The sequence below is a fragment of the Colletotrichum fioriniae genome, assembly GCF_027942845.1.
Source record: "Colletotrichum fioriniae strain IMI 355084 chromosome Unknown scaffold_20, whole genome shotgun sequence".
Lineage (NCBI taxonomy): Eukaryota > Fungi > Ascomycota > Sordariomycetes > Glomerellales > Glomerellaceae > Colletotrichum > Colletotrichum fioriniae.
Genome location: NW_027076856.1, coordinates 201,125 through 226,067, shown reverse-complemented (window position 1 = coordinate 226,067; position 24,943 = coordinate 201,125). Strand labels below are relative to the sequence as shown.

General features: G+C 52.3%; 7 protein-coding genes and 1 non-coding gene across 8 annotated transcripts; 5 read left to right on the top strand and 3 right to left on the bottom strand.

Annotated features, from left to right (window-relative positions):
• Positions 1 to 581: 581 nt before the first annotated feature.
• N0V96_011993 (uncharacterized protein) lies at positions 582 to 2,488 on the top strand (the record flags this gene model as incomplete). Its single annotated transcript, XM_053197107.2, has 2 exons — positions 582 to 627; positions 903 to 2,488. 2 exons carry the CDS (start codon positions 582 to 584, stop codon positions 2,486 to 2,488), a joined length of 1,632 nt encoding a protein of 543 aa, XP_053045414.2.
• Positions 2,489 to 5,014: 2,526 nt separating this feature from the next.
• N0V96_011992 (uncharacterized protein) lies at positions 5,015 to 5,811 on the top strand (the record flags this gene model as incomplete). The annotated part of the gene is made up of 2 exons (XM_053197106.2): positions 5,015 to 5,183; positions 5,282 to 5,811. 2 exons carry the CDS (start codon positions 5,015 to 5,017, stop codon positions 5,809 to 5,811), a joined length of 699 nt encoding a protein of 232 aa, XP_053045413.2.
• A 1,643-nt stretch (positions 5,812 to 7,454) lies between these two features.
• On the top strand, positions 7,455 to 8,759 carry N0V96_011991 (uncharacterized protein; the record flags this gene model as incomplete). Its single annotated transcript, XM_053197105.1, has 1 exon — positions 7,455 to 8,759. The coding sequence occupies one exon, from the start codon at positions 7,455 to 7,457 to the stop codon at positions 8,757 to 8,759; it is 1,305 nt and encodes a 434-aa protein (XP_053045412.1).
• Positions 8,760 to 11,400: 2,641 nt separating this feature from the next.
• On the top strand, positions 11,401 to 11,499 carry N0V96_011990. Its single transcript has one exon. It is a non-coding gene; the product is annotated as a tRNA-Leu (tRNA).
• Positions 11,500 to 11,979: 480 nt separating this feature from the next.
• Positions 11,980 to 13,727, bottom strand: N0V96_011989 (uncharacterized protein; the record flags this gene model as incomplete). The annotated part of the gene is made up of 2 exons (XM_053197104.2): positions 11,980 to 13,522; positions 13,723 to 13,727. The coding sequence occupies 2 exons, from the start codon at positions 13,725 to 13,727 to the stop codon at positions 11,980 to 11,982; spliced, it is 1,548 nt and encodes a 515-aa protein (XP_053045411.2).
• Positions 13,728 to 14,244: 517 nt separating this feature from the next.
• Positions 14,245 to 17,106, top strand: N0V96_011988 (uncharacterized protein; the record flags this gene model as incomplete). Its single annotated transcript, XM_053197103.2, has 5 exons — positions 14,245 to 14,513; positions 14,570 to 14,676; positions 14,740 to 15,148; positions 15,209 to 15,435; positions 15,491 to 17,106. The coding sequence occupies 5 exons, from the start codon at positions 14,245 to 14,247 to the stop codon at positions 17,104 to 17,106; spliced, it is 2,628 nt and encodes an 875-aa protein (XP_053045410.1).
• A 2,792-nt stretch (positions 17,107 to 19,898) lies between these two features.
• On the bottom strand, positions 19,899 to 21,261 carry N0V96_011987 (uncharacterized protein; the record flags this gene model as incomplete). Its single annotated transcript, XM_053197102.1, has 4 exons — positions 19,899 to 20,643; positions 20,700 to 20,845; positions 20,901 to 21,053; positions 21,139 to 21,261. 4 exons carry the CDS (start codon positions 21,259 to 21,261, stop codon positions 19,899 to 19,901), a joined length of 1,167 nt encoding a protein of 388 aa, XP_053045409.1.
• A 2,122-nt stretch (positions 21,262 to 23,383) lies between these two features.
• Positions 23,384 to 24,534, bottom strand: N0V96_011986 (uncharacterized protein; the record flags this gene model as incomplete). The annotated part of the gene is made up of 2 exons (XM_065759466.1): positions 23,384 to 24,135; positions 24,528 to 24,534. The coding sequence occupies 2 exons, from the start codon at positions 24,532 to 24,534 to the stop codon at positions 23,384 to 23,386; spliced, it is 759 nt and encodes a 252-aa protein (XP_065611920.1).
• Positions 24,535 to 24,943: the final 409 nt, after the last annotated feature.

Genomic DNA, 24,943 nt, shown 5'->3' with positions numbered 1-24,943 from the left:
ACTGAACGAAATCATTATTCTCCTTTTTCCAGCCATGCCTCTAGCTCCTTGGGCCTGAATCATCTCGTAATCCCTCACCAGGGAGCAAACCAATCAAGGTGGCCGTCCTGGGCCGAATAGACAAGGCGAACCGGCAGCGGTCTCCCAGCCAGTCGGCCTACACCACGAGCCGCCGTGCAGCTGCATCCTGCAGTCGTCTACAATCTCTCGTCTTTGGCCTAATTGAGCATCACATTCTGCCGCCAAACGACATTTCGAGCCGTGGTATCATCACCTGGATACCATCAAAGAGACTCTGAGCAAGTGCCATGTGTATTCCATGCACAATGTCTTGCAGCTTGGACCAGAACCCAAGGGGTCCCCTGGGCCCTTCTCCTTGCGCCGGGGCATTGTGCTGTGACTTGGAAGAAAGAGCCAGTGCTATTGTCATTTTCACTGATACACAATAGTCGTATCTTCTCCCTCGAGACCAATCGTCTTTTACGAGTTTGAATAGTTCTGCCGCCGCAACCGACCGCCAATGTAGACGACTCTAGATCTTCCCGACCGAGATGTCTGGTATCACCCACTACTTTTCAAAAATGCCAAAGAAATGTTTTGCCGTCATCTTTGTTGACCACTCCGATTGTAGCAGCAATGCCTGAGTATTCCTCGAGGTTCTTTCGGCCCATAGACTACGAGCCGGATCCTTCAGCCCAGCAAGTTGTGGTTCTGACTCCCTGGATCATGTCATGGTCGTTATCCTTTTTTAAACAGGCAAAATAACCAAACTATCCTTGGCTTGACACTTTTTTCCTTTTCTTGCTGATCTTTAGATCTTGCTGACGGACTACTCGGCACTGTCGCCACCCTCACGTTTACCATGTGTATCCTTCTCACGAGAACCTTCAGATGTTTTCCAGGCGGAACACTCTCGCAGCATACCTTCCAGTACATCGTTCGATGCGCCAGCCCGAGATATGCCGAGTGTCTAGACCCGAAAGCTCTGACCAAGCAATCCGAGGAGTATGATATCTCCTGTCACGAATGCACCGGCAAATTCCTTCAGCCCTTCACCAAGCCGAGGCGATTTACCGAGAGCATGGTTGATGAGAATGGCATAGAAGCACGAGCAGCTACTGAGCAATATGTCAAATCCATGGTCGAATTCCTCAATATGGCATTGATGGATGCGGGACCTGAGCTTCAGACTAAATTGGAAGGAAATGAGGATGATCAATTTGTCATTCGAGTCAGCAAAATCGAGACAGCCTGCCGCTTCAACAAGGACCATGTCGAAAATGGTCCCTACTGCGAATGCTTGGAAACAGACGATGCCACCAAGGAGTTCGATACGAACAGGATCACTGAACTTCACAATAACGCTGCGGCTATGCGGCGGATTGTTTCCCAATCATATTTCTTCCCTTGGCGAGGCTTCTGGCCCGGTGCCAACACCGGCAATCGACTCGCGGATGAATTCAATTATCGACTATTAACCCACACCCGGAGGCCGGCCAACGATGGAGAGCTCGATCCAAGGTTCCCATCTGTCGAACAGTGCACTGAATCCCACCGTCAACAGCCCGACTTTACTTTTTTAATCAACCTTGGCGACCGGAAGCCTCACGAAAGTGGGCAAGTCACGGCCGTGCCTGTTCTACAAAGCGCCCCTGATATCGTCGACCGAGTTGGAGTTCTTACGGCTCAACTGACGGAAAAAATCGATTCTTTTGGCGGGAGAGACGAATGGGAACGCTCTGTTATTGAATCTTTTCCTGTACCATTGTTCGCTGAATTTGTCGCGGCCAACTTTGATACGCGCATGCAAGTTTCCAACCTTGTTTCGCATCTCCTGGCCCACGATCCAGGGCTGACCAGGGCACGAATCGCTTCTATCAGCCGAATATTCCTAGAATTCTGGCAGGTCGACACAGATGTCATGAAGGCCAACCTCCCCCAAGACCTACGCATGTTATTTGTCTCACTGTTCAAGTGGAGTAGCGTGTCCATTACCCAAAGAGGCTCTATTGGATTCCGGAGTGGTGCGTACGCAGGCGGGATGCTGACTAGCCCTGGCCACTACAAGCATACCGAGTATATCCTTCTACGCAACGCAAACTTGAGGTTCAAAGACGAGTTCTCCAGACAGAGCCTCCTCGAGGGTGTGGTCGCGCCGCTCAGAGAGGCGGAGCTTCAGGAACTCGACGACACGGACTGTTTTATCTGCATGGAGCCACTCGGCACGGGGCAGGATCCGCACGCAGCTGTGCGCGTTAAATGCCCTTTAGAAAACCACGTGGTGGGAAAGAACTGCTGGATGAAATCCCATCGCCGCAGGTCGAAATTCGACCCCAGGGAGCTGAAATGTCCCTTGTGCTCGGACTTTGTGCTGGGTGAGTGGAAGATGCCGTTCAATAACACGGAGCTTTGGGCTTGGGATCTGGTACGGAAGACCGTGCCGCAGCTGCTCGAAGAGATGGGTCCTCTAGGTTATGCTGAGCTTTAGACTGCAAGATGAGTAGTGCTTGTTGGTGTTGGTCATGTTTGATTTTGGTTCAGACATGTTGCAGCAACATGTTGATGCACATAAGACGTATGTATAATAACACTCAGGGAGCTAGGCATCTAAGGTCACTCGTATACTACTTCACTATTTCATCAGCCACTCGAAACTTCCAACGTGATCAACTCTTGTGAGGTTCTACCACACACTCCATCAAGTGCCCGAGTGATGCGCGGTGTGTTGCGTGGAAGACGACAACGCGTCTGTCTACGACGCATATCGCAGTCCAGCCTTGATTTCGACACTGGCGGCGGCGGCGGCGGCGGCGGCACATGATTGCGGAGCGGGAAACAATTTCCAGCAATTGTGAGTTTCCATGTTCTATTGAGGCATGATTGATGGAAGACTTTTCGTTCCATGATTCGAGGCTTTGAGTAACAAACAAACCCCTTCGCTTCTACAGGATTAGTATCTCAGACAAACGACCCGGCCGAGCTTCTTTGACTGATGATGGTATCGTACCGGATCAAGCAACTACAAACACACATTGTAAGTGTCCCTTACTTCTCGTGCGTTCCTCTGCAGTCGAAGCTTGTGATGTAGCATGTTATATAAGTCATGTCCCATGAAGAGTCTTCCCTCTCATCTTGATCATCTGCAAATCAGTCACATTTCCCCTTTCCATTCATTCCAATCAGCTTCTATTCCAAGTTCCCAACCCCTAGTCCAGCCTCAATTTCCTTAGACCTCCTTACGAGTCCTTCAAATTCACCACCAGCACAGCCATGTACGTCTCCTCTCCCCGCCGCCGGCGCGCCGTCCCCCCAAACCCAATCCGCATCCGCCGCCACGCAAACAGTCCCCTCCTCGCCGGCCGCAGCCCCGCGCCCTGGACGCCCGACCACCCTATCCCTCCGACCCCTTCGACGGTAGCGGCCCCGGACTCCGCCGATACCCCTATCTTCCCCGTGAGCCCCTCATCCGCCACAGTTTCGACAGGTCAAACATTATGGGATACAAATCCAAGGTCTGGTTCCATTAAACCGTTCTCGGAGACAGCGGATCCGGGTTGGGGAACGGATCAGGATTGGAGGGACAAGTCGCCCTACCCCTCGGCGGAGGACTCGCCGGCATTAGCATGCTGGAGGCTTGCCGAGCTGCAGCGAGCGGAGGATAGCCCCGGCGTGGTGACGGCTGGTGATGAGATTAGTCCTGGTACTGTGAGTATTCCGAGGACGCCTGCTAGTACGCCTGTTGCTGGACGAGCTGGGTCTGCAATTGCTGTTGGTAGGAGGGATGGGGTGTCAAAGTTGAGTAGCGTTCTGTATTCTCCTGGGCTGCCTGTTTCGCCGCCGCTGCGGTGGTGGAAGGGTGAGGGGTATAGGCCGGTTCGTGGGACTAATAGGGAGGATGAGAGTGTGAGCGAGAGCGGGAGTGATGGTAGTGTGAGTCCTGGGTTGAAGCGTGTGAGACTTCAGCGGAGGGGGACTTTGGATGTGAAGAAGTGTATTTGTCATGGGGGTGGTCCTTCGGAGCCTATGAAGTGGTTAAAGTATCCGCTGGTTGTTTTGCTGCTGGTGCTTATCTTGCTATATGTTCCATGGAACTGGGTGATCTGAGAGCGTTGTTAGTAATCTCATTCTTCCATCGGGCTGGGAGAACTTGGAATTGGTGAATATGAAGAGTCTTGGATACGGACTAGGTAACTAGGACTGTCTTGACAAGCTAAGATAGTTGGCATCAAAGACCGTTGCCATCTCTGGAACCTTCCCTGGTCCTCAAGGTTCTGGTTCTTTCCCCCTCGAAGCTTTGGATTACTAGTCTCGTGAATGAGTACCCGGGACTGCCCATGGCGCTTTCCCGGCCCGGCAAGACTAGACATCTACGAGGAAGGCACCAAGGTCCTCTCCTTCCCGCAAACCGACGCCTCCTACCTTACTTATTCGACAAACCCACAGATCCTTCCATCAGCGGACACCCAGTACATGAGTGCGTGGCTCAATTGGGTGGCGGACAGGGTAAAAATATACTCGTGCTAGCAGGTCCTCCGTGAAACCTGGCGAGCGCTCTTGTTCGAAGCCCCTTGCAGGCAAAGAGCGTTGAACAGACCCCCGGGCCTGTTATCTTTTGCTTTTTCCAACATTTTGTATATAATTCTTTTGATACTTTTGATTCGTATAATTTTGCTAGTTCTGAGGATTCATTTTCACAGGGTTTCAAGAGTGTAGCTGCTCTGGTCGTGGAGTGGCGAGCCTCGGAAGTGTGACGATACTCCTTTTTGCCTAGATAAATAGCGGAAGGAGGGCTGTGTATTGAAGTAGGAACTGGCACTTGACTTGGAAAGTGCTATTTCATCCACTTTCCTACGTACTCAGAGCCAACATGTTAATTCTTCTCGTTACAATGATGTCACTCGCATTTTGTCATACTACGATATTCACCTCGACCTCAACTACGACTTAACCACGTCTTTACAGAGACTCGGACCCCTATTGAGAGCATCATTTCGTTACTTCAGCTCTTTAAAGCATGACAGACCTGCATACCCGCCAGTTCTCCCACATTGGAGGCACCTCCACCGATCTCCTCGACCGCCTCGCCGTCTCTGAGCTCTGCAAAGGCTGGCCGGTCTACCGCGACGCAAGCGAATGGGCAAACTATCGCTCCCTCTTCACCAAGGATGCCTACGTCTGGACCAGTACGTTGGTCCATCGACCCCTTACTACGATGCCACCACTTTCAAAAGTATTTCGACCCTTTCTGGCTCTTGAGCTGACGCCATATCGCATATAATAGCTTGGAGCGGCGCCCAGTCCATCGACGACTTCATCCGCATTTCCGTTGCCGGCAAGTCATCTGGTGCTTTCATCATGCATCTTGAATGCGGCACGCTCGTCGAGCTGAACCCAGGTACGGGCCGCGCCGTGGGGAAGATGAAGGCCACCATTACCCAGCGCTTCAAGCACCCCGACGGCTACAAGTACGACGTCGACTGCGACTGTCGGTTCCTATTCTTCTACGAGAAGGCGAAGGAAGCACGAGGTGATGGCCAGACCGATTGGAAAGCTGCGTACGTCAAGCTTGTGTATGAAAAGGACAAGATTGTGCCTGTAGATGGGAAGCAGGCCCCAGTCTTTGCGGACGAGGATTTGGCCAAGTATCCTGCGGGATTCAAATACCTCGGAGCCGCGCAAAGCACTTTGGGGTACGAGATTGATATCAAGCTTGTCACGGGAGGGGATGTGAGGGCTTGCAACAAGATGTACCAGAGGATGGAGAGGTGGCTAGAGGGGGGAAATGGTTCTGTCGGTCTTTTCGAAACTTGAAGAATCCTCGACTACACGATGCAAATATAATACTAGCATCACTCAAACATGGCTTGAGGTCTTTGATCGTGTCTTGGGCTGGTAGCTTGGCCTCTGGAGTCCAACCTCAAAGAGGCCATCATGAACAGAACTTAGGTATGGACAAAATGGCGTCTATGAAACAGCCGTTATAGAGAACATTCACATGCTATGACACATCATTCAACCTGGTCGTTGAAATAGTGCAGGATGCTTGCATACCTCTGGTGAGATGTGCATAACATTTCACAGCGATTAGGTAAGCCCGCATTGCACCATCACGGACGTGGGTGGCGGATTCAGCTGTTAGATTTGTTTCTTCTTGGAACATTTCACCGACCCAAGACATGAGCTGGTTTGATTCCGAAATGTCTCAAGGACGGTCGGGTAAGCGGGCAGGGTCCTGGCAAAGACTGACGCAGCTCACACGAGAGAGGAATGTTGGCGATCGCGTAGTGGCGTTGGTTTGTGTTCTACTTGTGTGCATCGACTGCATAGCCGTGTCCATTCGCGGTCCAGGCTCCGGCTGTCCGGCGTCACTGAGTAAGGGATCGATATAGTGTAGATATGAGAAGAGTCAAGAGAGAGAATGTTGAGTGGACAGCGTCATGCATGCAGGTGTGACAATGGACGGGAGTTCAGGCACAGCGCACAGAATGAATATTGAATACCTTACTGAATAATACGGAATGATGGACAGCGGAAGATGCAGAGATGCAGAGATGATGGGACGACATCGGGGAAGGAGCAATCCCGTGTCAATGCATCGTCCGTTCTTTCCCCCCAAGTTCCCCCTGCGTCAGCCAAAGCGCTGGTTCATCCAATGGGGGCGCTTCAGGTGCATGCATTGGCTGAGAGATCTTCAGGTCCTTGAGGAAGTTCAGGTCCTTTCAGCACAAGTGGCAGCGCAAGTGGCAGCACAAGTGGAGGCGGCCCCAGCGGGCTGGCTGCTAATGCCAGGTACCTACCCGATGTATCTCCTACTTGTGCCTGGCTGTGCCTGGTTTTTTTTTCATCCACTGCCACCTCAGGTTCCAACTTTGCCAGGCCCCAATTGCCAGGTATCCACGTATCGATTCAGCCCCGGAAAACAAACTTGGACAGCTCGGTGGAGCCACTGCCCTGAAGGTCGATTCTTCGAGCCCCCCCCCCCCCCAGAAGGTGTGCGGTGTGCTGTGTCCTCACGTGACACTGAGTGTCGGTTGCAAGTACCAAAGTACCCCGTACCTACCCCCGGGCTCTCCTTAATTTCGTGACGTGCCAATACGACCGTCATTGTTTTCCTCCACTCTTTTCTTCTCTCTCCTCCTTCACTCCACTCCTCTTTTGACTGTGACCCCCGTCTTCCCTCCTTTTGTGTTTTATAGACATCTTTGTCCCACCCATTGTCGAATCCTCCTTTGGACCTGTTCACTCTTTCACTCTTCCCAGTCATTCTTTTTGGTCCACGACAACCACCAACTCACTACACTCTTTTGTTTATTATAGTCACAGCCAAAGAGTCTCGGAACAACGCAAAAAAAGGTCTTTCCCAGTCCGCCCTTAATTAACCACCCTGGGACCCTTTTCCTCTGCTCGACGATTTTATTATTTCAACCGTTTCTTAACACATTAATCCAATCAAAATGAAGGCCTCCATCTCTCTCGCTGCCCTCACTGCCCTGGCGGCCACCGTCGAGGCTCAGAACTACCTTGGCTTCAACTCCGGTGCCACCAAGGCCGACCGCTCCGCCAAGTTCAAGGCCGACTTCGAGGCCGAGTTCAAGACTGCCCAGGGCCTCGAGGGTGCCCCCGGCGACTTCAACGCTGTCCGTCTCTACACCAACATCCAGGCCTACTCCACCCAGGACCCCATTGAGGCTTTCGAGGCTGCCATCGAGACTAAGACCTACATCCTTCTCGGTATCTGGACCTCCGGCACCGACAACATTGACAAGGAGATCAACGCCCTGAAGACCGCCGTCACCAAGTACGGCACCAAGCTCACCGACCTCATCATCGGTGCCTCCATCGGTTCCGAGGACCTGTACCGCAACTCCGTCACCGGTGTCAAGAACAAGTCTGGTGTCGGTGCCGACCCCAAGACCCTCGTCGGCTTCATCGACGACTTCAAGACCGCCTTCAAGGATACCCCTCTGTCCAAGGTTTCCATCGGCCACGTCGACACCTGGGACGTCTGGGGAAACTCTACCAACAAGCCCGTCCTCGACGCCGTCGACTGGGTCGGTGTTGACGAGTACCCCTACTACGAGAACGACAAGGGCAACACCATCGACAACGCTGGTTCCCTTTTCGACAAGGCCTACGCTGCCACCGTCGCCACCGCTGGCGGCAAGCCCGTTTGGGTCACCGAGACCGGCTGGCCCGTCACCGGCGAGACTTGGGACCAGGCCGTTCCCAGCGCCAAGAACGCTCAGAAGTACTGGCAGGAGGTCGGTTGCCGCAAGCTCTTCAACAAGGTCCCCACCTTCTGGTACAACCTTCGCGACTCCAACCCCGACAACTCCATGAAGTTCGCCATCACCAAGGACCTGTCTACCACCCCTCTGTTCAACCTCACCTGCCCCACCACCTTCGACACCCCCTCCAGCACCAAGACCGCCTCTGCCTCCGGCACTGCCACCGCTAAGCCCAGCTCTTCCTCTGGCGCCAGCTCTGGTTCCGGCAACAGTACCAGCGGTGGCTCCGGCTCCGGCTCCGGCTCTGGCTCTGGCTCTGGAAGCGGCTCTGGCAGCGGTTCTAACTCGACCGTCTCCACCGCCGCTCCCTCTGCCACCTCTGGCTCCGGCTCCTCCGGCAGCGGATCCGGCTCTGGATCCAGCGCCAGCAGCACGCCCTCCGCCGTTGCTGGCTCTGGTGCCGCTGGCCTCCAGGCCTTCACCACCGGTGCTTTGGCCGTCGTTGCCGGCGCTTTCGCCCTCCTCTACTAAGAGGCGCGAGGAGAGTAGTGCACTCACTCGTCTTGTGGTCAAATTTTTCTAGCGCATTGGCAAGGTGTCTTTTGATTCCCCCTTCTGGACATGTGTTTTTTTCGGTATCATAATCATGGATAGATCGAGGATAGACTGATGGAGAAAAAATGTGATTAATCCATACACTCATTATCATTTCAATTGCCCTGTGACTATCTGTGACATTTGACGATATTTTTTTTCTTCTTTGGTGACATGCTCGAAGTACTGTTCAGTGTGTGAATGTTCACACCAGTGAGTGTTTACCAGGCTAATCGCGTCATACAGGGCTCGAGCTAATCCTCCCGAGCAAATGAACGAGTCGTTTCGGTAAGCCTCAAGGTCGAGGTGTAGGTGTGCTGCGGGCCGCACGCCCATTGCCTGACCTTGATTTACGATGCAATTGGGCAAGGCGCGGTGGCAGCCAAGCCGGCCAAGAGGAGCCTCCCTCCCTCCCATCCACCCCCATGGTCACCACCACGTCCACCACTCCATTTGGCATCCCACCCCCCAGAAGTCGGGAAATGAGATGGTGCTGATCAATCCCCACCCTCAAGGAGGCCGCACTTGGTTTAGAGCACTTGGGTACCAGGGGAGAGCAAGCTGGCAGGCATACGAGGTCTGGACCGTCGAGCGGGCTCCGTTTCTCTCTTTGGTTCGTATTTCCTTCTCCCGGTCAGGGGATGTCCCGTCCCCGCTGAGGAAGCGAGAGGAGACTGGAGAAGGTTGGGATTTGACTATTCTGGAGGAGACGGGCTGACAGACAAGAGATTCGAGACTCGAGAAAAATAGGACTGTGTATTCACACGAGTTCACACTGATGCACAGTAGAGAGTGGAAACTGGGAGAGTGGACGAAAGAGGAAAGGCATTCCCACATATCCAGGCGCAGTGGCGAGCTAAATTTAGAGCTCGGACCCGAGTAACAATTGGCAACATTTTCTGGAAACTGGTAACGGGGAGAGACGGCTTCGAGTTCGGTGTCGCGCCGTCGGGCGCCGTCGCTCGGCACGCTTGGGATGTGTGTGTACTTATTCGTTCACTGGAGTTTATGCGGCTTTTTGAATGAAGGCGAGACTTTGCGAGTTCTCAGTACGCGATTACGTCCACAAAACGATTCTCCAAGATTGTCAGACTCGTGGAGCCCGTTCAGGTACGCGACGAATCATGATGTTGCTGTACCTGGCGCTAGACGCAAGAGAGGCGACAGAGTTCAACGGCACAGGTACCTACTGACCGGATCAGGAAGAAGGCGAGAAAAATCTTGGAAGGGGGTGAGCTGAGTGTGGAGAACGCGCGTCCAGTGTTTGTTCTGATTTATGCATGTTCATCTTATTTGTTCAAACAAAGTCTGATTTGTTGACTTTGGCATCAGTCAGTTCAAATCAGATCAGATCAGACCAGACGAGGAGAAACTGAAAAGGAAAGATGAATTACCGGTTCGATCAATAAGAGGAAAACTTGGCTTTTCTCGCTAAGAGTCAATACTCAATAGTGTTGGAAAGGCGAGTGGCGGTGCACTGCGGCGGCGGCGGCGGCCATGCCCTGACCTTGTTGGTGATCATCCAAGAATTCAAGATCCAAGGCCGGGTTTGCATGCCTACCTTAGTGCATACTGTACTTTTGCCAGTTGGCAGTTGGCAACTTGGTCTCTGCCAGCCAATATTCTTTTCCTCCCAACTCTTAAATAGTCAACCTCGTTCGGGTATTTTTGGCAACTCTGTATTTCGGGGCGCGGCGGGACGAGACTTTTGACGTATCTGCGGGCCTTGTTCTCGTGATGCAATTGCACTCTGTAGCATTGTTTATGCCGGATAGCGGCACGATGAACATTCTACTTCTGAACATGTGATGACTAGCTGATGAACAGGACTTTGCGTCTTGTGTGTGCGTGCATTCCTCCAAGTGCCTCACTTCCGTATCCCAACGGCGTTTCGACTGTTGCATGTTTTATGCCAAGACATTTCCCCTAATTTGTGCATTTGGCACGTTGTGAACCGGCTGCGGCTTGGCAGGTAGATTGGCGGAAAGCATCTTCCCCCCCATCCGTCGGGTCTCAGCCGCAACGGACCAACGGTTTTTTTCTCATCTTTGGGAACTTTATTCGACGTCATTGGTTGTATCCCCAAGACAAGTCAACAATTCAAGATGTATGTGAGGTTGTCGCGATATCCAAAAAGGTGGTAGTGGAGCGCGCTCACACAGCCTGCTGCGGTCGTGATACACAGAATGTTCTACAGAGGCCTCCCCCGCCCGCTGGCATGAACGTAGCTCTTCTGCAACACGACGCCGCACCCAGGTTCTTCCTAGGACGGCCGCGGGCCTCGACGGGATGCCGAAGCTTCTTCCCGCGCGCTTCCGGAGCCGCCGCGTCAACGCCATCGGACTATCAACTCCAACACTTCCAAGTTCTGACATTGGATGTTCACATGTTTCCCTCTTCCGCCCGCCGGTGGATCACTTTTTCACCCGGCTCCATAGCCCTGACGGAACCCGCTCACACGCACACAAACCTCTCACACTCACCCATAATTGCAAGCACTGGAATATGAGTAGCTTGCCCGGCTCCCATCGGCATCCGCAATCGCATCGAGAACCTTCCTCGGAGCGAGCATCGTCACGGAAGGGTGGCCGAGTTGGTTATGGCGCCAGGTTAAGGTCAGCTTAACATCTGTTTCCTGGTGGGGCAACCCGCGCGAGTTCGAGTCTCGTCCCTTTCATTTTTCGAGTTTTGGCGGTTGATCATACGTTTTGAATGCACGAATGCTCTTCCATCAGTAATGATTAGCTAAGGCACAAGTTCATGTTCTATCATCTGAGTTTTTGAACTTGTCGAGAGCAAGAGTGAGATGGTCTACAGGTGAGTTATGCGTTGCAAGCTTGCAAAGGCTCTTGGCTCCGGCATGATCACCTCTAGAGACAGTGTCCAGCCTCAATCTCCACGTCCACGTCTGGAAGGAACGGGTGTCTGTCTATCAGAGACTGTCAAACCTATCCAGCCGCTCAATGTCCTTCACTGCCTTCTCTACCCTCCACTTGATTCGGCGCCAGTCCTTGGCCAAGATGAACTGTGCTGTCCAACGGGTGACTAGGTGGCATACCCAGTCGTGTGTTGTAGGAATTGTAAGTCACACATCATCGCGAGGACATAGACAGTAGTATGACTATTCTCGATTTGTCTTTGGCAGCCACCGCCTCAATCATTTCTTATGCTCTATCACCCCCATATCCTTCACGACCGAGCCCTTCTCTTCCAGCCCGTCATCCTTCACCTCTTCCCCAAACACCTCCTGCATGCGTTCCAGACTGTGGCCTCTGGTCTCGGGGTACAAGAAGTAAAAGACGGCGACTTCAACTACGAGCCACACCACATACACCAGATAGTACTTCCAACCTAGAGAGTCCATACCAATAGGGTTGACAAACTGGTTGAAAAACGACGCGGCCTTGTTAGCAAAGACGAGAATACTAAGACCCATGGCACGGAGCCTGAACGGAAGAATCTCCGTTGGGTAGAGGAAGAGCAAGGGGTTGAGGCAGATGTTGAAGGCGGCGTAGAAGATGAAGATGAAGGCAAGCGCAGCCTGGCTAGCAGCCGTGGTGCCCTTTGTGTTATACACCGCAATACTGGCCGTGAGCGACGAAAAGGTGAGCCACATGGCGATACCACCCCCGACAAACATCCAGCGGCGGCCGATCCTGGTCGAAAGCGCTGCCGCGAACAAGGCCGTGACGTAGTTCACGGTGCTGATGACTCCATTGAGCATTGTCTGCTCGCGCTGGCTGGTGATACCGATGCTGGTGAATATTTTTGTCAAGTAGTACGATACGAGGCCGTTGCCACTCCACTGGCCAAACACAGCAAGAGTAAGAAGAATCAAGAGTCTTTTCCTGTTGGCCGGTGTCTTGAAGAAGAGCTTCGGTCCAACATCCTTGACCTGCTTCTCGAGCTGTAAAGCCACCTTCATTTCGTGAAACTCTGCGACAACCAGCGGGTCAGACGGGTCTCCTCCCCCGTGATGCTTCACGAGGATGCTAAACGCTTCGTCATCTCGGTCCTTGTAACAAAGCCACCGAGGTGATTCGTCCAGGAACCAGACGAAAATCATCTGGATTATTGCCGGAAGCGCCTGCAACATTGTAGGAAGCCGCCACGCCCACGACCCGGCAATACGGTAGCTCCCAAACGTCACCCACCCGGCCGTGAGGGCGCCGAGGTAGAAGCTGGTATTATACAGCGATCCGAATAACACGCGGTGCCGCGGGTGCGCGAGCTCCGAGATGAGCACCGGCGCCGCGGCGAGAGCCATGGTGATGCCGAAGCCGACGACGATGCGGCCGCCGATGAACTGCCCGATGGAGTGGCTGAGACACTGGATCAGCACGCCGAGAATCATGATGCTGCTCCCCGTGAGGATGGACCATTTTCGCCCGAAGCGGTCCGAGACGAAGGCGGAAAAAGGGGTGGAAATGATTGCGCCGAGGGGGTACGCGGCGCTGGTGAAGCCGAGGAGGGCGCCCTTGGGACTTCCGAATTCGCGGTTCCAGGCGGCGACGCCTTGGAGGCCTGTCAAGACAGAGCCATCGTAGCCGTTTGTTGCGCAGACGACGAGGCAGGCTGGAGCGAGGATGCTATAGAGGCGGATGAGGGATGGTGTGAGGGAGGAGACTGCGGAGCGGTTGTCTGATGCCAGGATCTCTTCCACGGTCTGGGACCTCGGGGGTAGAGACTCGGGAGTCCATCTTATTGGACAATCAAAGGCCAGTATAAATGAAGATGGCTGTGGGAATGATGACTTCTTCACCCGGGGTTCGCAGGTCTATTTATGCTGTCTGACAGCCATGATCCAAGTTGTTCGCCAATAGACAAGACGTATCCAAGACGGTATGTTTTCTTGAGTAGGTGAAGTCTTGGGAAGACAAGCTTCTATTAGGCAACATACGACATGGCGTCGAACCTGACCCCATGGTATGGTTCTGTTCGAGTCCGACCCCAGATCGGCTCTGCGGGGGAGGGTTCCCCAGGTCTTGGCATTGTTCTCGAAGGACGAAGCTGTTCCCCAAAGCGGCAAGGGTGTGATATAGGCGCGGGGAGAGACGGACTGACTCCGTGCCCCTCGTGCATGGTGGGGTTGCGCATGTCCCGCGTGGTTGCCCATCCCGACACATTGGGAGCTTTACAAATGCGGCTTGGCTCTTCGCAGTTGATATGTCGGGGAGAACCGGACTTAGTCCGATGATGTGCACTATAGAAGCCCGTTTACCATGCGTTGGTGCTGATTCAATTGCACATGCCAGAACTTGGCTTATACCCAAAAGGAATTGAAGCTTTGGTGCCTATATATGGGCTCCTACTCTGAACCTGGGTGATGGTGTGTTGAACTCATAGAGAGACTGTATCCAATTTTAGTCTTCTAGGGCATCACGCTTCAGTCTCACTTTTACCTAGGCACCTACTAAAAAACATGTTTGACACTGAGAAACGGGGCAGAGACCATGATGCTTCGCGCATCAATGTGCCTCAATCATCCCAGGACGCGAAATCGTTCTCTCGAGAAAAGTTGAAACAAATGACTCTCGAGGAGAAGGTTTTGCTATTGACGGGCGAAGACCTTTGGCGAACGAATCCAATCCCGAGGCTGGGCATCTCCCGAATCAAGACCTCTGATGGGCCTACCGGAGTTCGCGGTGGTATCTTCGTCGACGGAGTCACGGCAGCCTCATTGCCGTCTGGGTGAGTAGCTGTGATAATGCCCGACTTAATTGAGTCATAACTAACAAATATAAAAGGGTCTCGTTGGCTGCTACGTGGGATAAGCAAGTCATCAACGATGTCTCACAGATCTTGATAGCGGAAGCCAAGAGCAAAGGGGTAGATGTCCTCCTAGGCCCGACAGGTAAGATCTTGTCTACTGCATCTAGAAGCCTCGATTGCTGGTAGCAATCTGACATCTGTATAGTATGCATCCCTCGCACTCCACTAGGCGGACGCAACTTCGAGGCCTATAGCGAAGATCCTTTCTTGACGGGCAAGCTCGCCGCCGAGTACATCAACACAATCCAAGCTGCTGGTATCGGAGCCTGCGTCAAGCACTACGCCGCAAACGACCAGGAGAACCGCCGCTTCTTCATAGACGAGAAGATCCCCGAGCGTGCCCTACGCGAGATCCACCTTCAGCCTTTTCAGATTGCAGTCCGCGACAGTAATCCGTGGTCCATCATGACAGCTTACAACAAGATCAATGGTGACTTCTGCTCAGCACATCACTACCTCATCAGAGACATCCTTCGCGGTGAATGGGGCTGGGACGGCTTGGTGATGAGTGACTGGTTTGGGACGAACAGCATTGTACCTTCGTTGACAGCAGGGTGAGTCTTGAATCAGAAACGACTGCTCATCTCATGACAAGGTGACTTACGGAAATTCAGATTGGATCTTGAGATGCCTGGGCCAGTCAGGCGAAGGGGCAAACACCTTCTCGAGGCACATAACAAAGGCCTGGTTGACACCTCTTTCATTGATGCATCTGCCGCCAGAGTCCTTGAGCTACTACACAAGACTGGCAAAAGTCAAATACCAGACTGGAAAGAAGAGCCGGAACGGGCCGTCGACCTCCCTGAGCATCGAAAAATTCTCCGTCGCGCAGGGGCAGAAGGTTCGTGCTTATTCAAGTACGATAGCAAAGTGAAGTTGGCTGACGAAACTTGCAGGCATCGTTCTCCTGAAGAACGACAAGTCAATTCTCCCCCTCACAGATCTCGGTGGCAAGACCATTGGTTTCATCGGCCCCAACGCCGCCAGATCGGTGGCCACGGGAGGTGGCAGCTCGAACCTTGCGCCTCACTACCGGACCACGCCTTTCGGATCCTTTCAAACAGAGCTCTCGGAGACGTTTCCGACAGCCAAGGTTGCGACTGAACCCGGCATCCTCACGCATCGATACCTCCCTCTCATGGATCCTACTGTCATGCAGAACCCTGAAACCAACAGCCCTGGATTTGTTCTGTCTCTATGGAGAAACATGAAGCACGAAGGCAACCCGTTCATGGTGGAGCACCGGCCGAGCTCGAACCTCGTTTGCTACGATGGGCTCCCTCCTGAGCTGACGACCGGAGAGCGATACTCCTACCGTGCCAGAACGATACTCACGCCCAAGACGAGCGGAGTCCATCAGCTATCCCTCTCGAGCTGTGGCCCTGGCAAGCTCATACTCGACGGAAAGGTCATCATCGATATTGAGCGCAGGTGGTGGTCACCCAAGTCATCTCTCTTTATGAGCTACGGCTCGCCCGAGGCGCGAATCGATGTCACCCTCGAATCTGGCCGATCATATGAGCTCGTGCTTGAGTCGATTAGCCGTGAACCGAAGCCGTATGATTTAACCTACATGGGTATGTTGGAGCGCGAGGAGGTCCAAGATGGTGGCCGCATCGGGTTCCTAGAGAACCCTGGAGACCTTGATGCCATGTTTCAGGACGCCATAGAGCTTGCAAGGACGAGCGATGTTGCCGTCCTCGTTGTAGGAAAGGACCAGGACTGGGAGACAGAGACGAGCGACATGATGTCTATGGATTTGCCCGGTCGGTCCAACGAGCTGATCTCTGCCGTGGCCAAAGCAAACCCCAACGTCATCGTGGTAAACCAAACGGGAAGCCCGATCACGATGCCTTGGATTGACGAGGTACCGGCCGTCGTTCAAGCTTGGTACCAGGGTCAAGAGCTGGGGAACAGCCTGGCGGACGTCCTCCTCGGGGCGACGAACCCGTGCGGGAAGCTTCCAATCACGTTCCCGCGCCGCATTGAGGACACGCCATCATTCGACAACTATCCAGGGGAGAACGATGTGGTTCATTACGGAGAGAGCATCTATCTCGGGTACAAGTACTACGACCACCGCAAGATTGAGCCATTATTCCCATTTGGAGCTGGTCTTTCGTACACCACCTTTGAGTACTCCAACCTAAGACTGAGCACCGACATACTTGAGGAGGCCGGAAGAATCGGAGTCGAAGTTGATGTGACTAACACGGGCGAACGCGAAGGCAAGGAGATTGTGCAGTTCTACGTCACTCCTATATTGAAGCCTCGGCTAGGTCGCCCGCTGAAGGAGCTCAAGGGTTGGGACAAGGTTCTCGTACGGCCCGGAGAGACGGTGACGGCTCGGACGACTCTCGACAAGGTGAGCATATCGTACTGGGATGATAGCGTTCAGAAGTGGGCGGTGGAGGACAATGCGGAGTTCATGGTGAGCGCGGCTAGGGATTCTGGGGAGCAATGCCTCAGAGCGGGATTTCGGTCGACGAATGCTTTTCAGTGGATTCATTGAGTTGAGGTTACGCACCGGGCATAGAGTAGCTATTGAAACTGATGACACGCTGGGTCTTACTCTGTTATGAATGATGCACGTGTTCAACTACCTTGATCAAGACAGCATGCGAAGAATTTCGCAGTCCCTCGCAATCGCTGGCGAAAACCGAGACGCCGCTCCAGCTGCCATTTCTCGAGCCTGATGTGTGATTTCCCAACCTTCGGGCAGCAGGATTCCGGCTAGCTCTTCGTTGCGCAGAATGAACCTGATCTGAATTTCGATTCCGAAGAGACTATGAAGCACGTCAGCTAGTTGTTCTTCAGTCACCAAGAGGGATCGAATCCTCACGTTCTCCAAGAGTTGATGGGGAAAAGTAGAAGCCCGAATGGCTCCTGTAGAATCCCACCATGCAAAACCCCAATGATGGCAGAGGAAACCGCTACCCTGGCGCCTAGGATGTCTTCGTCGGATAGAGCGGAAATTGCTGAGGCATGTAAACACCGATACACGTGAGAACGGTAGAGGATCGTCTTTGCGGCGCAATAGCGAGCCTTGAGGTGTCCTCTCAACTTTTGTTGCATTGGTCTGACTGGATGTGAGGAAAGCAGCCCAACCTCTTCAACAAGCGGAAAGGTTTCGAATTGAAGCGCGACTGGAAGACACGCTTTCCACTCCTCGATTTGACGGCTCAGTTCACCCAGGATAGAGTGGGACGGGGGCTGAACTCTCTCTACAATTGAAATCAGCATTCGCGACGAATCTCGTGCAAACCATAAAGACTCTTGTACCTTTGTTGTATAAGTGGAAGTGTATCCGGTTCAAAAGTCTCCTCATGGCAACAAGAGCCAGGAAGTAGAATTGAGTATCCTTGCCCTGAGAGTCTGCACCAGAGTCGGGGAGTAGCGGTAGGGGCACTGCACTTTCGAGACTACTCAAGCCGCTGGGCGGGAAGTCATACTCGACCAGAATTTGGCTGTGACTTAATTAGCACGCAGGTCTTTGATGGTCAAAGTTGAAAGTCTTGGTACCTTTCTTGCAGATAAGCAATCCAGTACAGCTGGCAGTGGTGGGCTTCTAGTTTCGCCTGCCTGATGCCAACCTGTCAGTGAATCTCGCATTCTCGCCGACAATCTACATTTCACCGGACCTACAGCGGCAGCAAGATCATAATCAGAGAGCATGCTTTATGAATAAAACGCCAGGAGTCATGAATCCTCAAGACTGACGAGTTATAAAGACTGTTAACTGCCATTAGCGTTCGATCTGCCTTCCCACAGGGATCCGAGCTGTACTTACGCCATGAGCAAAAGACACTGGACGCTCACCCAGTCGGTTTCTTCGACATCTCGGAACATATCACACGCAATGGTGAAAAAGCCAAGACCAGCCTCGTGATCTAGCATGGCATCCATGGAGTCGGACTGGACCCATTCTGTTTTACCAGTCTGACAAGCAGCTACAGAGCCGAGCGAGAGGACGAGTGCTACCAGGCAACTATCAAGACTACCAGCAAACCCTACCCTGAGAGCTTGATTGAGGTGATGGCTATAGAACCGATCTTCGTCCAATACAAGGTATTGGGGGTGAAAGTGGCTGAAGTAAGAGTCGGCTAGATCACGCAATTGCGCCAGCGACAGGTTGGACAGCCAACTATCATCTGGCGAGGAAGTTCCAGCAAGGCATCGTGGGAGTGCTCTACTTCTGCGTATCTTGGGTCGCTGGATCTCCAACGCGACTGGGTATCGCAGATCAAGCTCCGCCAAAGTGAGGGGAGAACAAGGCCATGAGAGAAGATGCTGGGGTGCCGTGTAGTGCTTTTCCGGGATGGCGAGTTCCTGGCGGATCTGTACCGATCCTAGCTTGGAAGGCGAGAATACGCTCATCGGACTAACTTCTCCCATCGGGCCAGGGTTCTCAGCCGTCGTGTCGTGATGGTTCTGTGGCCGTGACTGCTCATCTGAAGTGATTCGAAAGTCGTGAGCATTCTCCATGAGAGCATCCAACTTAGCTTCCATCCACTTCAGTGTGTCATTCAACTCTGTGACAGAGAGGTTCTTCCTTGGCGAGAGTCAGTCGACTGGAACCCTTCACTAGGGCAAGCATGCTGCATTACTTCGATGTGACGGTTTCAATATATGCACATTGCAGCCCCAACCTTCTACATCGCCCGCAAAAAGGTTTGGCTTCATCACATTTCGTCTTCCTCTCTCGACACGGCGCGCAGACCTTTGCGAGATTGTAAGCAACGTCAAACCTATTCTGACTTCAATGCTTACATTGAGCGCTTGTCGACGTGGTGCGTTGCTCGAAAGCTGATTCCGTGTGTTTTCAGAGTCCATGTTCATTCACTGTAATGGTCACAGGAAGGACGACAGTGCAGGCTTGGGGGATTTGGGGTCATTGCTGCTTAAATGCAGTCTGAGGGGTCTGCCAAGGCGCCACAGAGGGCGCTGGTCAAGCCCCGAAACTGGCGGAACACATCGGCCCTGCCAGAAAACACAACTAAAAGTCAATAAAAGCTACAAAAAGGTTACTAACCTCTAGAAGTGTACCAAAAGTATAGGTCGCCGTCATATGGTTCATTCAAATTTGCTTAGCAGACATGTCAGTCACTCTTCACTGAGCGGGCAACTTCATGATGAAAGATGAAAGATTCAATTAGCTAAGCTGTTCCAGGACCCACCCGGCGCCGGAAGTCCCACATGCCCCGTGCCGGATTGCCGAAACCGCCGGCGAAAACGAGATCGTAATATATGCGTTGTATCCTTATTTCACATTGTCTGAATATTTACAGAGAACGGTATCTTCGTTCATGCCGGGCATCCGCTGGCGGGGAAGTTGCAGCTGCTGGTCTTGCCGCCTCCCGTGATCTTGGTGTTCTCAAAGGTGATGTCGGAGCAACTGCCGTCGCCGCAGAGGATGTAGTAGTTGTAGGCGTCGCTAGTGGCAGTTCCAGTCACATCGATGAAGTGAATGCCAGAAATCTTGACTCCGTTGGTGGGCGAGCCAGTCGGGCCACCGTTAAGGTAGTCCTGCTGGACATCAATGCCATAGGTGTCGATATCGGTGAGGGTGATGTTCTTGTATGTGACGTTGCTGACCTCGCCAGTGGTGTTGGAGTTGGACTTGATACGGCAACCGTTGGAGCTCTTGACGACCTGGGAGTTGGAAAAGACAACACCGTCAACGGTGTTGTTGCTCTTGCCGCCGATGGAGCCGATGCTGAGGCCGTGACCTCCGTAGCAGTAGAGGTTGTTGACAGTGATCTTGGTTCCACTGGTGACGGCGACGCAGTCGTCCTGGTTGTGGACCTTGATGTTCTCGAGCAGGACGTTATCGCTGGAAGAGATGTCGAAGCCGTCACTGTTGTGGGCGGCGGCCTTGCTGCCGCTCTTGGAGTTGGGCGCGTCACCGGCAGAGTTGTCGAGGACAAGGCCTGAGACGGTGAGGCCCTGGTTGCCGGTCATGGAGAAGCAGTGGACGGGCCAGTTCTTGATGTTCAGGTTGGTGATCTTGGCGTTGGTGGTCTTCTTGACGACAACGAAGTGGTTAGGCCTATTTTCACTTGTCAGCTTTAAACCGTTGCCTGCCATTGGGAAGTAGCCACTCACTTGTCGCCACCACCGTTGGATCCAAGACCGTCCCAGTAAGCGGCACCATTGCCCTCAATCACATGTCCGGGAGCGCCAGTAACGACGATGTTGGTTCCGGAGATGATGATGGGGTCGAAGCTGCTGTCGACGGTATCGGCAAAAGTCTGGGCGCGAAGTTAGTACTCGATCTTTCTTCCAGTCGCAAATCAAAAAACATACAGTTGTGCCGTCGAATGTGACTTTGGTGCCCGTCTGAAGCTTGGAAAGATCGATAGCACCATTGGAAGGTGCAGCAATGTTAGAGAGCGTGATGTCGGTGCATGTCTTGACAGCGTTCGCAATGTCATCGTACTTGGTGACAACACAGCCGGTCTAAAGTGGGCGAGAAACGGATCAGTCAGATTGCCGGGTCTTGGCGCGCATAGGATGGGTCGTGGATCGCATAGGGCTGACTTACGGCGTTGCTTGCGCGAGGAATGGTGTTTGTGTAACGAATGTGAGATCCGTGGTGGCCACGAGGAGACGCCGCTACCAGAACGACGTTCAGCAGAGCCGCAGCAGGGGCGAAAAACTTGGCCATCTTGGCGTGGAGAAAAGAGAACGACGGTAGTGAATCGAACAAGAAAGTGAGTGGTGGTGAGAATCGGAGACTGGCTGGGGAAACAAACGCCAAGTAGGGTGCCAAGGCAATGTGTTATATATCTTCCAGATTCAGTCTTGGCGAGCGCAACAGAAGAAGAATATGGCCTCACTGATTGGAGGACATTTAGAGACCCTCATCCGTCCGAACGGGTGAACAGCACATTTTGGGAATAACTGGCATGCCTGGCAACGCGGCTCAGTGGATATTGCAGGGCTTTGTTCGGTTGGATCCATTCGGAATCAACGGGCTCTGTCGATATGACCTGAAATGGCCAACATCATATGTCAAGGTTTGTTTAGTGCGTCGGCCGTTGCACCGATCAAGCGCTTGTTCTTGAGCAAGAAGGATTTTGTGGGGATCAAGACCTGCATCTTGCTAATGACAGCGTTTCATGTCAATCAGGAACATGACATCGACCAACGAGCGTTGTTAGAGTCCGAGTTGATATGCGGGTGAAGTTGCTATCTTCTGCCCAGTTGAGGCGCACCACCCCTTATTCTCTCCCGTCTCCACCGACTAATCTCTTTGAGTCAGGGGCGCGTCGAACCAACCGGTCTAGAGCCCGAAAGCAGGGGCCCCCATCGGATTCCACGAATCTGCAATCAACCTGACACTCGCTATAGAGGTTGGAGCCGGGATGTGGGACAGGCGTTGTTGAAGCCTCAAAAGCCAGTTGAAATGTTGTGATTCATCAATAAGCGCAGTCTCAGCAAGTCATGTTTACGATGACGAACTCTGGTCATCTAATGAAGTTTGCGCCAATGTCTGAAGGTTTATGATGCATGGCACTTGTGAGGTATCGGGACGTTTAATGCCCGACATCTTTGCAAGACGATTGGCCTGAATCAAGCATTGACTTCCCAGATGGACACGCGCACCACCTCAGCTTCGTCCCGTCATGGTCTCTGCGTTTTGGGGCAACGCTCTTTTCGTTTCGTTTCTCCGGGAAGTCTAACGATCCGTTCTTCTCGCTGGTGGACAATTGTTAAGCGAGGGACTACTTTGCCGAATGCTCAGCCGAATGATGCTTAAGATGCGCCTGACAATTGAACAATGTGAGTTTGGAAGTTTCTTGAGACTAGAAGAATTGATTGCGAGCGAAAAGAATATCAGTCACAATCATCCGAAACATGTACAGATGAGCATTGGTGTTGGAGATGAGAGCAGATGAAAAGGATCAATGACGTAAATTGATCTCAGTGACACATCTCTGCCCCGCAGGTAGAAGAATTTCGATACTCTGAGGCAGAACTGCCTCGGATTGAGGGTATAATCTGCCGGCAGAAAATCTTGACTTTAGAGTTAGGGGCACGAAGTTTGCATGAACTCTACTCTTATTGAAAACAAAGGGCATAACGCAGGCCATGTGTCTATAGTGAGTGTAGTATAATTGACTTTGTCTACCCATTGCGGAGAAGCTCCTTTCGGGAAGCTTTGGCCAAACGCCAGGAGCTTAGACTTTTGCTTCTTGCATCTCTCAATCTTGAACTGCATTGGTGAGTATGAGATAAGTTAGTCATGACTCAACAGACAACGGAAAGTTGGTTTTCGGCACAGTTTACAAGTCTTTTGATGAATATGGTGTTGTGCTTTGGTCTCAAATCAGTTGCTGAATCTCTTCGACTATCATTATTCATCGATATGTCTACCTATACGAACAATAAATGTCCTGCCAATTCGCTTTTCGTGCTTCATTTGTGATATTTGGTAACCAGTGTCGCAAAGTCAAGGTAGAGTTTGTGAAAACAGCCCGGATGTATCACTCTGAGTAAGTAAAAACTAAGTCATAAAAGTCGCCTTGAGCCTCACTAATGTTTGCTTCCAGAGACATCTCTCTTGGAATACCGATGGAGCTTTCTTACCCAACAAACTCTGACTTACTGATGTCCACTGAGAAACGGTGACGAGATACAGAGAAAGCTTCAAGACCTAGTTCATGTCCACAAGTGAGGTTGAGCAAGAGTGCACAAGGAACCTTGTTTTTTGTATCTAAGAGACATCTTTCGTGGAATAATTGCGAAATAAAGTCACTCCCCATCTGAGCCATGCTCAGCTGCCTTCAATTGATCTCGATGCCAACTTTTCCCTGGTGTTTTCCTGACTGCAGATACTCGTACGCCTCCTTCAGTTGTTCCAGATTAAAGACCTTGGGATCAATAACGGGGCGCAGCTTGTCTACGTCGGCCTCGATGACCCGACACATCTCTTCAAGCTGTAGCCGACTGCCACACCAGACTCCTCGAACGGTAACTAGACTCAGCCACGAATCCAGAAACGTTGGCATGTCGTGCTCAGACGGATTACCGCCAGCAAACCCGGTGGTGACGATAGTGCCGTCCAGTCTGCAACTGACAAGACTTTGCCTCAAAGTCGTTGGTCCCGCAACTTCGACGACCAAGTCCACGCCAACGCCTCCGGTCAACCTTTTGGCCTCTTTTCCCCAATCAATCGTCTCACGATAGTTGATAATATGGTCAACACCGAGCTTCTCAAGAAGTTTGGCCTTCTCGGTAGAGCTGGTGGTGGCAATGACCCTCGCTCCGACGGCTTTGGCGAATTGAACGGCAAAGATACTAACTCCGCCCGTGCCCTGCGTGAGAACCCATTGCCCAGCAGAGACTTGTTTGCCTGCTAGTCCAAAGAGGGCGTTCCAAGCAGTAACACCAGCACAAGCCAGGGCTGCGCCTTCAATGAAGTTCAAGCCTCGAGGCAGCGGGACAAGACCCTGCTCGCTGAAGGCCCCGATGGTGCGAAAAGTGCCATCGAGTACTGCACCAAGTCCAGACTTTGGAAGGTCGTCGCTGAGTGGACCTGCGATGTATCTCTGAGCAAGTGCTGTAACCACTTTATCGCCTGGTTTGAATCGGGTAACATGCTTTCCAACAGCTAGTACTGTGCCTGCGCCGTCAGACCCAGGGACAACGTCAGCTTTGACGTCCCAAGGGTATCTGCCCTCAGTGATTGTGAGATCTCGGTACTATCGGTAAGCTCAGTCAACCGAAATCTACACCAAACGAGAGTGAGTACTCACGTTCAAGGTGGCGCCTTGTACTAGAAGCAGTGGTTAGTGACTATACCACATACGTAGGGGCTATCAGAGATAACATGTTGGACCAACTTTTGACTAGGACCTGGCTATCACCGACCTCTGGAGACTTCCCATCCGAAATCTGTAGAGAATCTAAGCCATTTTCACCGATAACCTTCCATTGCCTGTTTACTTCGGGGATGGCTTGCGTCATTGATTTGGGTGCCTCGGTTGGGTGATGTAACTTCACTATCAAGAGGTAAAAATTACACGTAAGAGCTCGTTCATAAATGCTTTCCGTCGAACATCTCTAAAAGTCCAACGCGTTTAACTTGACCATTATTCTGGGCAGCTTATATCCCATCGGCTGCGGCATGAAGTCGGTCCATAGATACGTACTACACATGAGGGGTAATAATAAATCACATATCGTTACAAGATATTCCACTGAAATTATATCTTACTCTCCTCCAATATATCTAACCAAAAAACTTGGAAAAGGATCAACGTTAAAGATAATTAGAGAGGTGCTTATTCACAGACCTCATGCCACAGTCGACGGGACAATAGCTAGATCACTGCAATTATAGC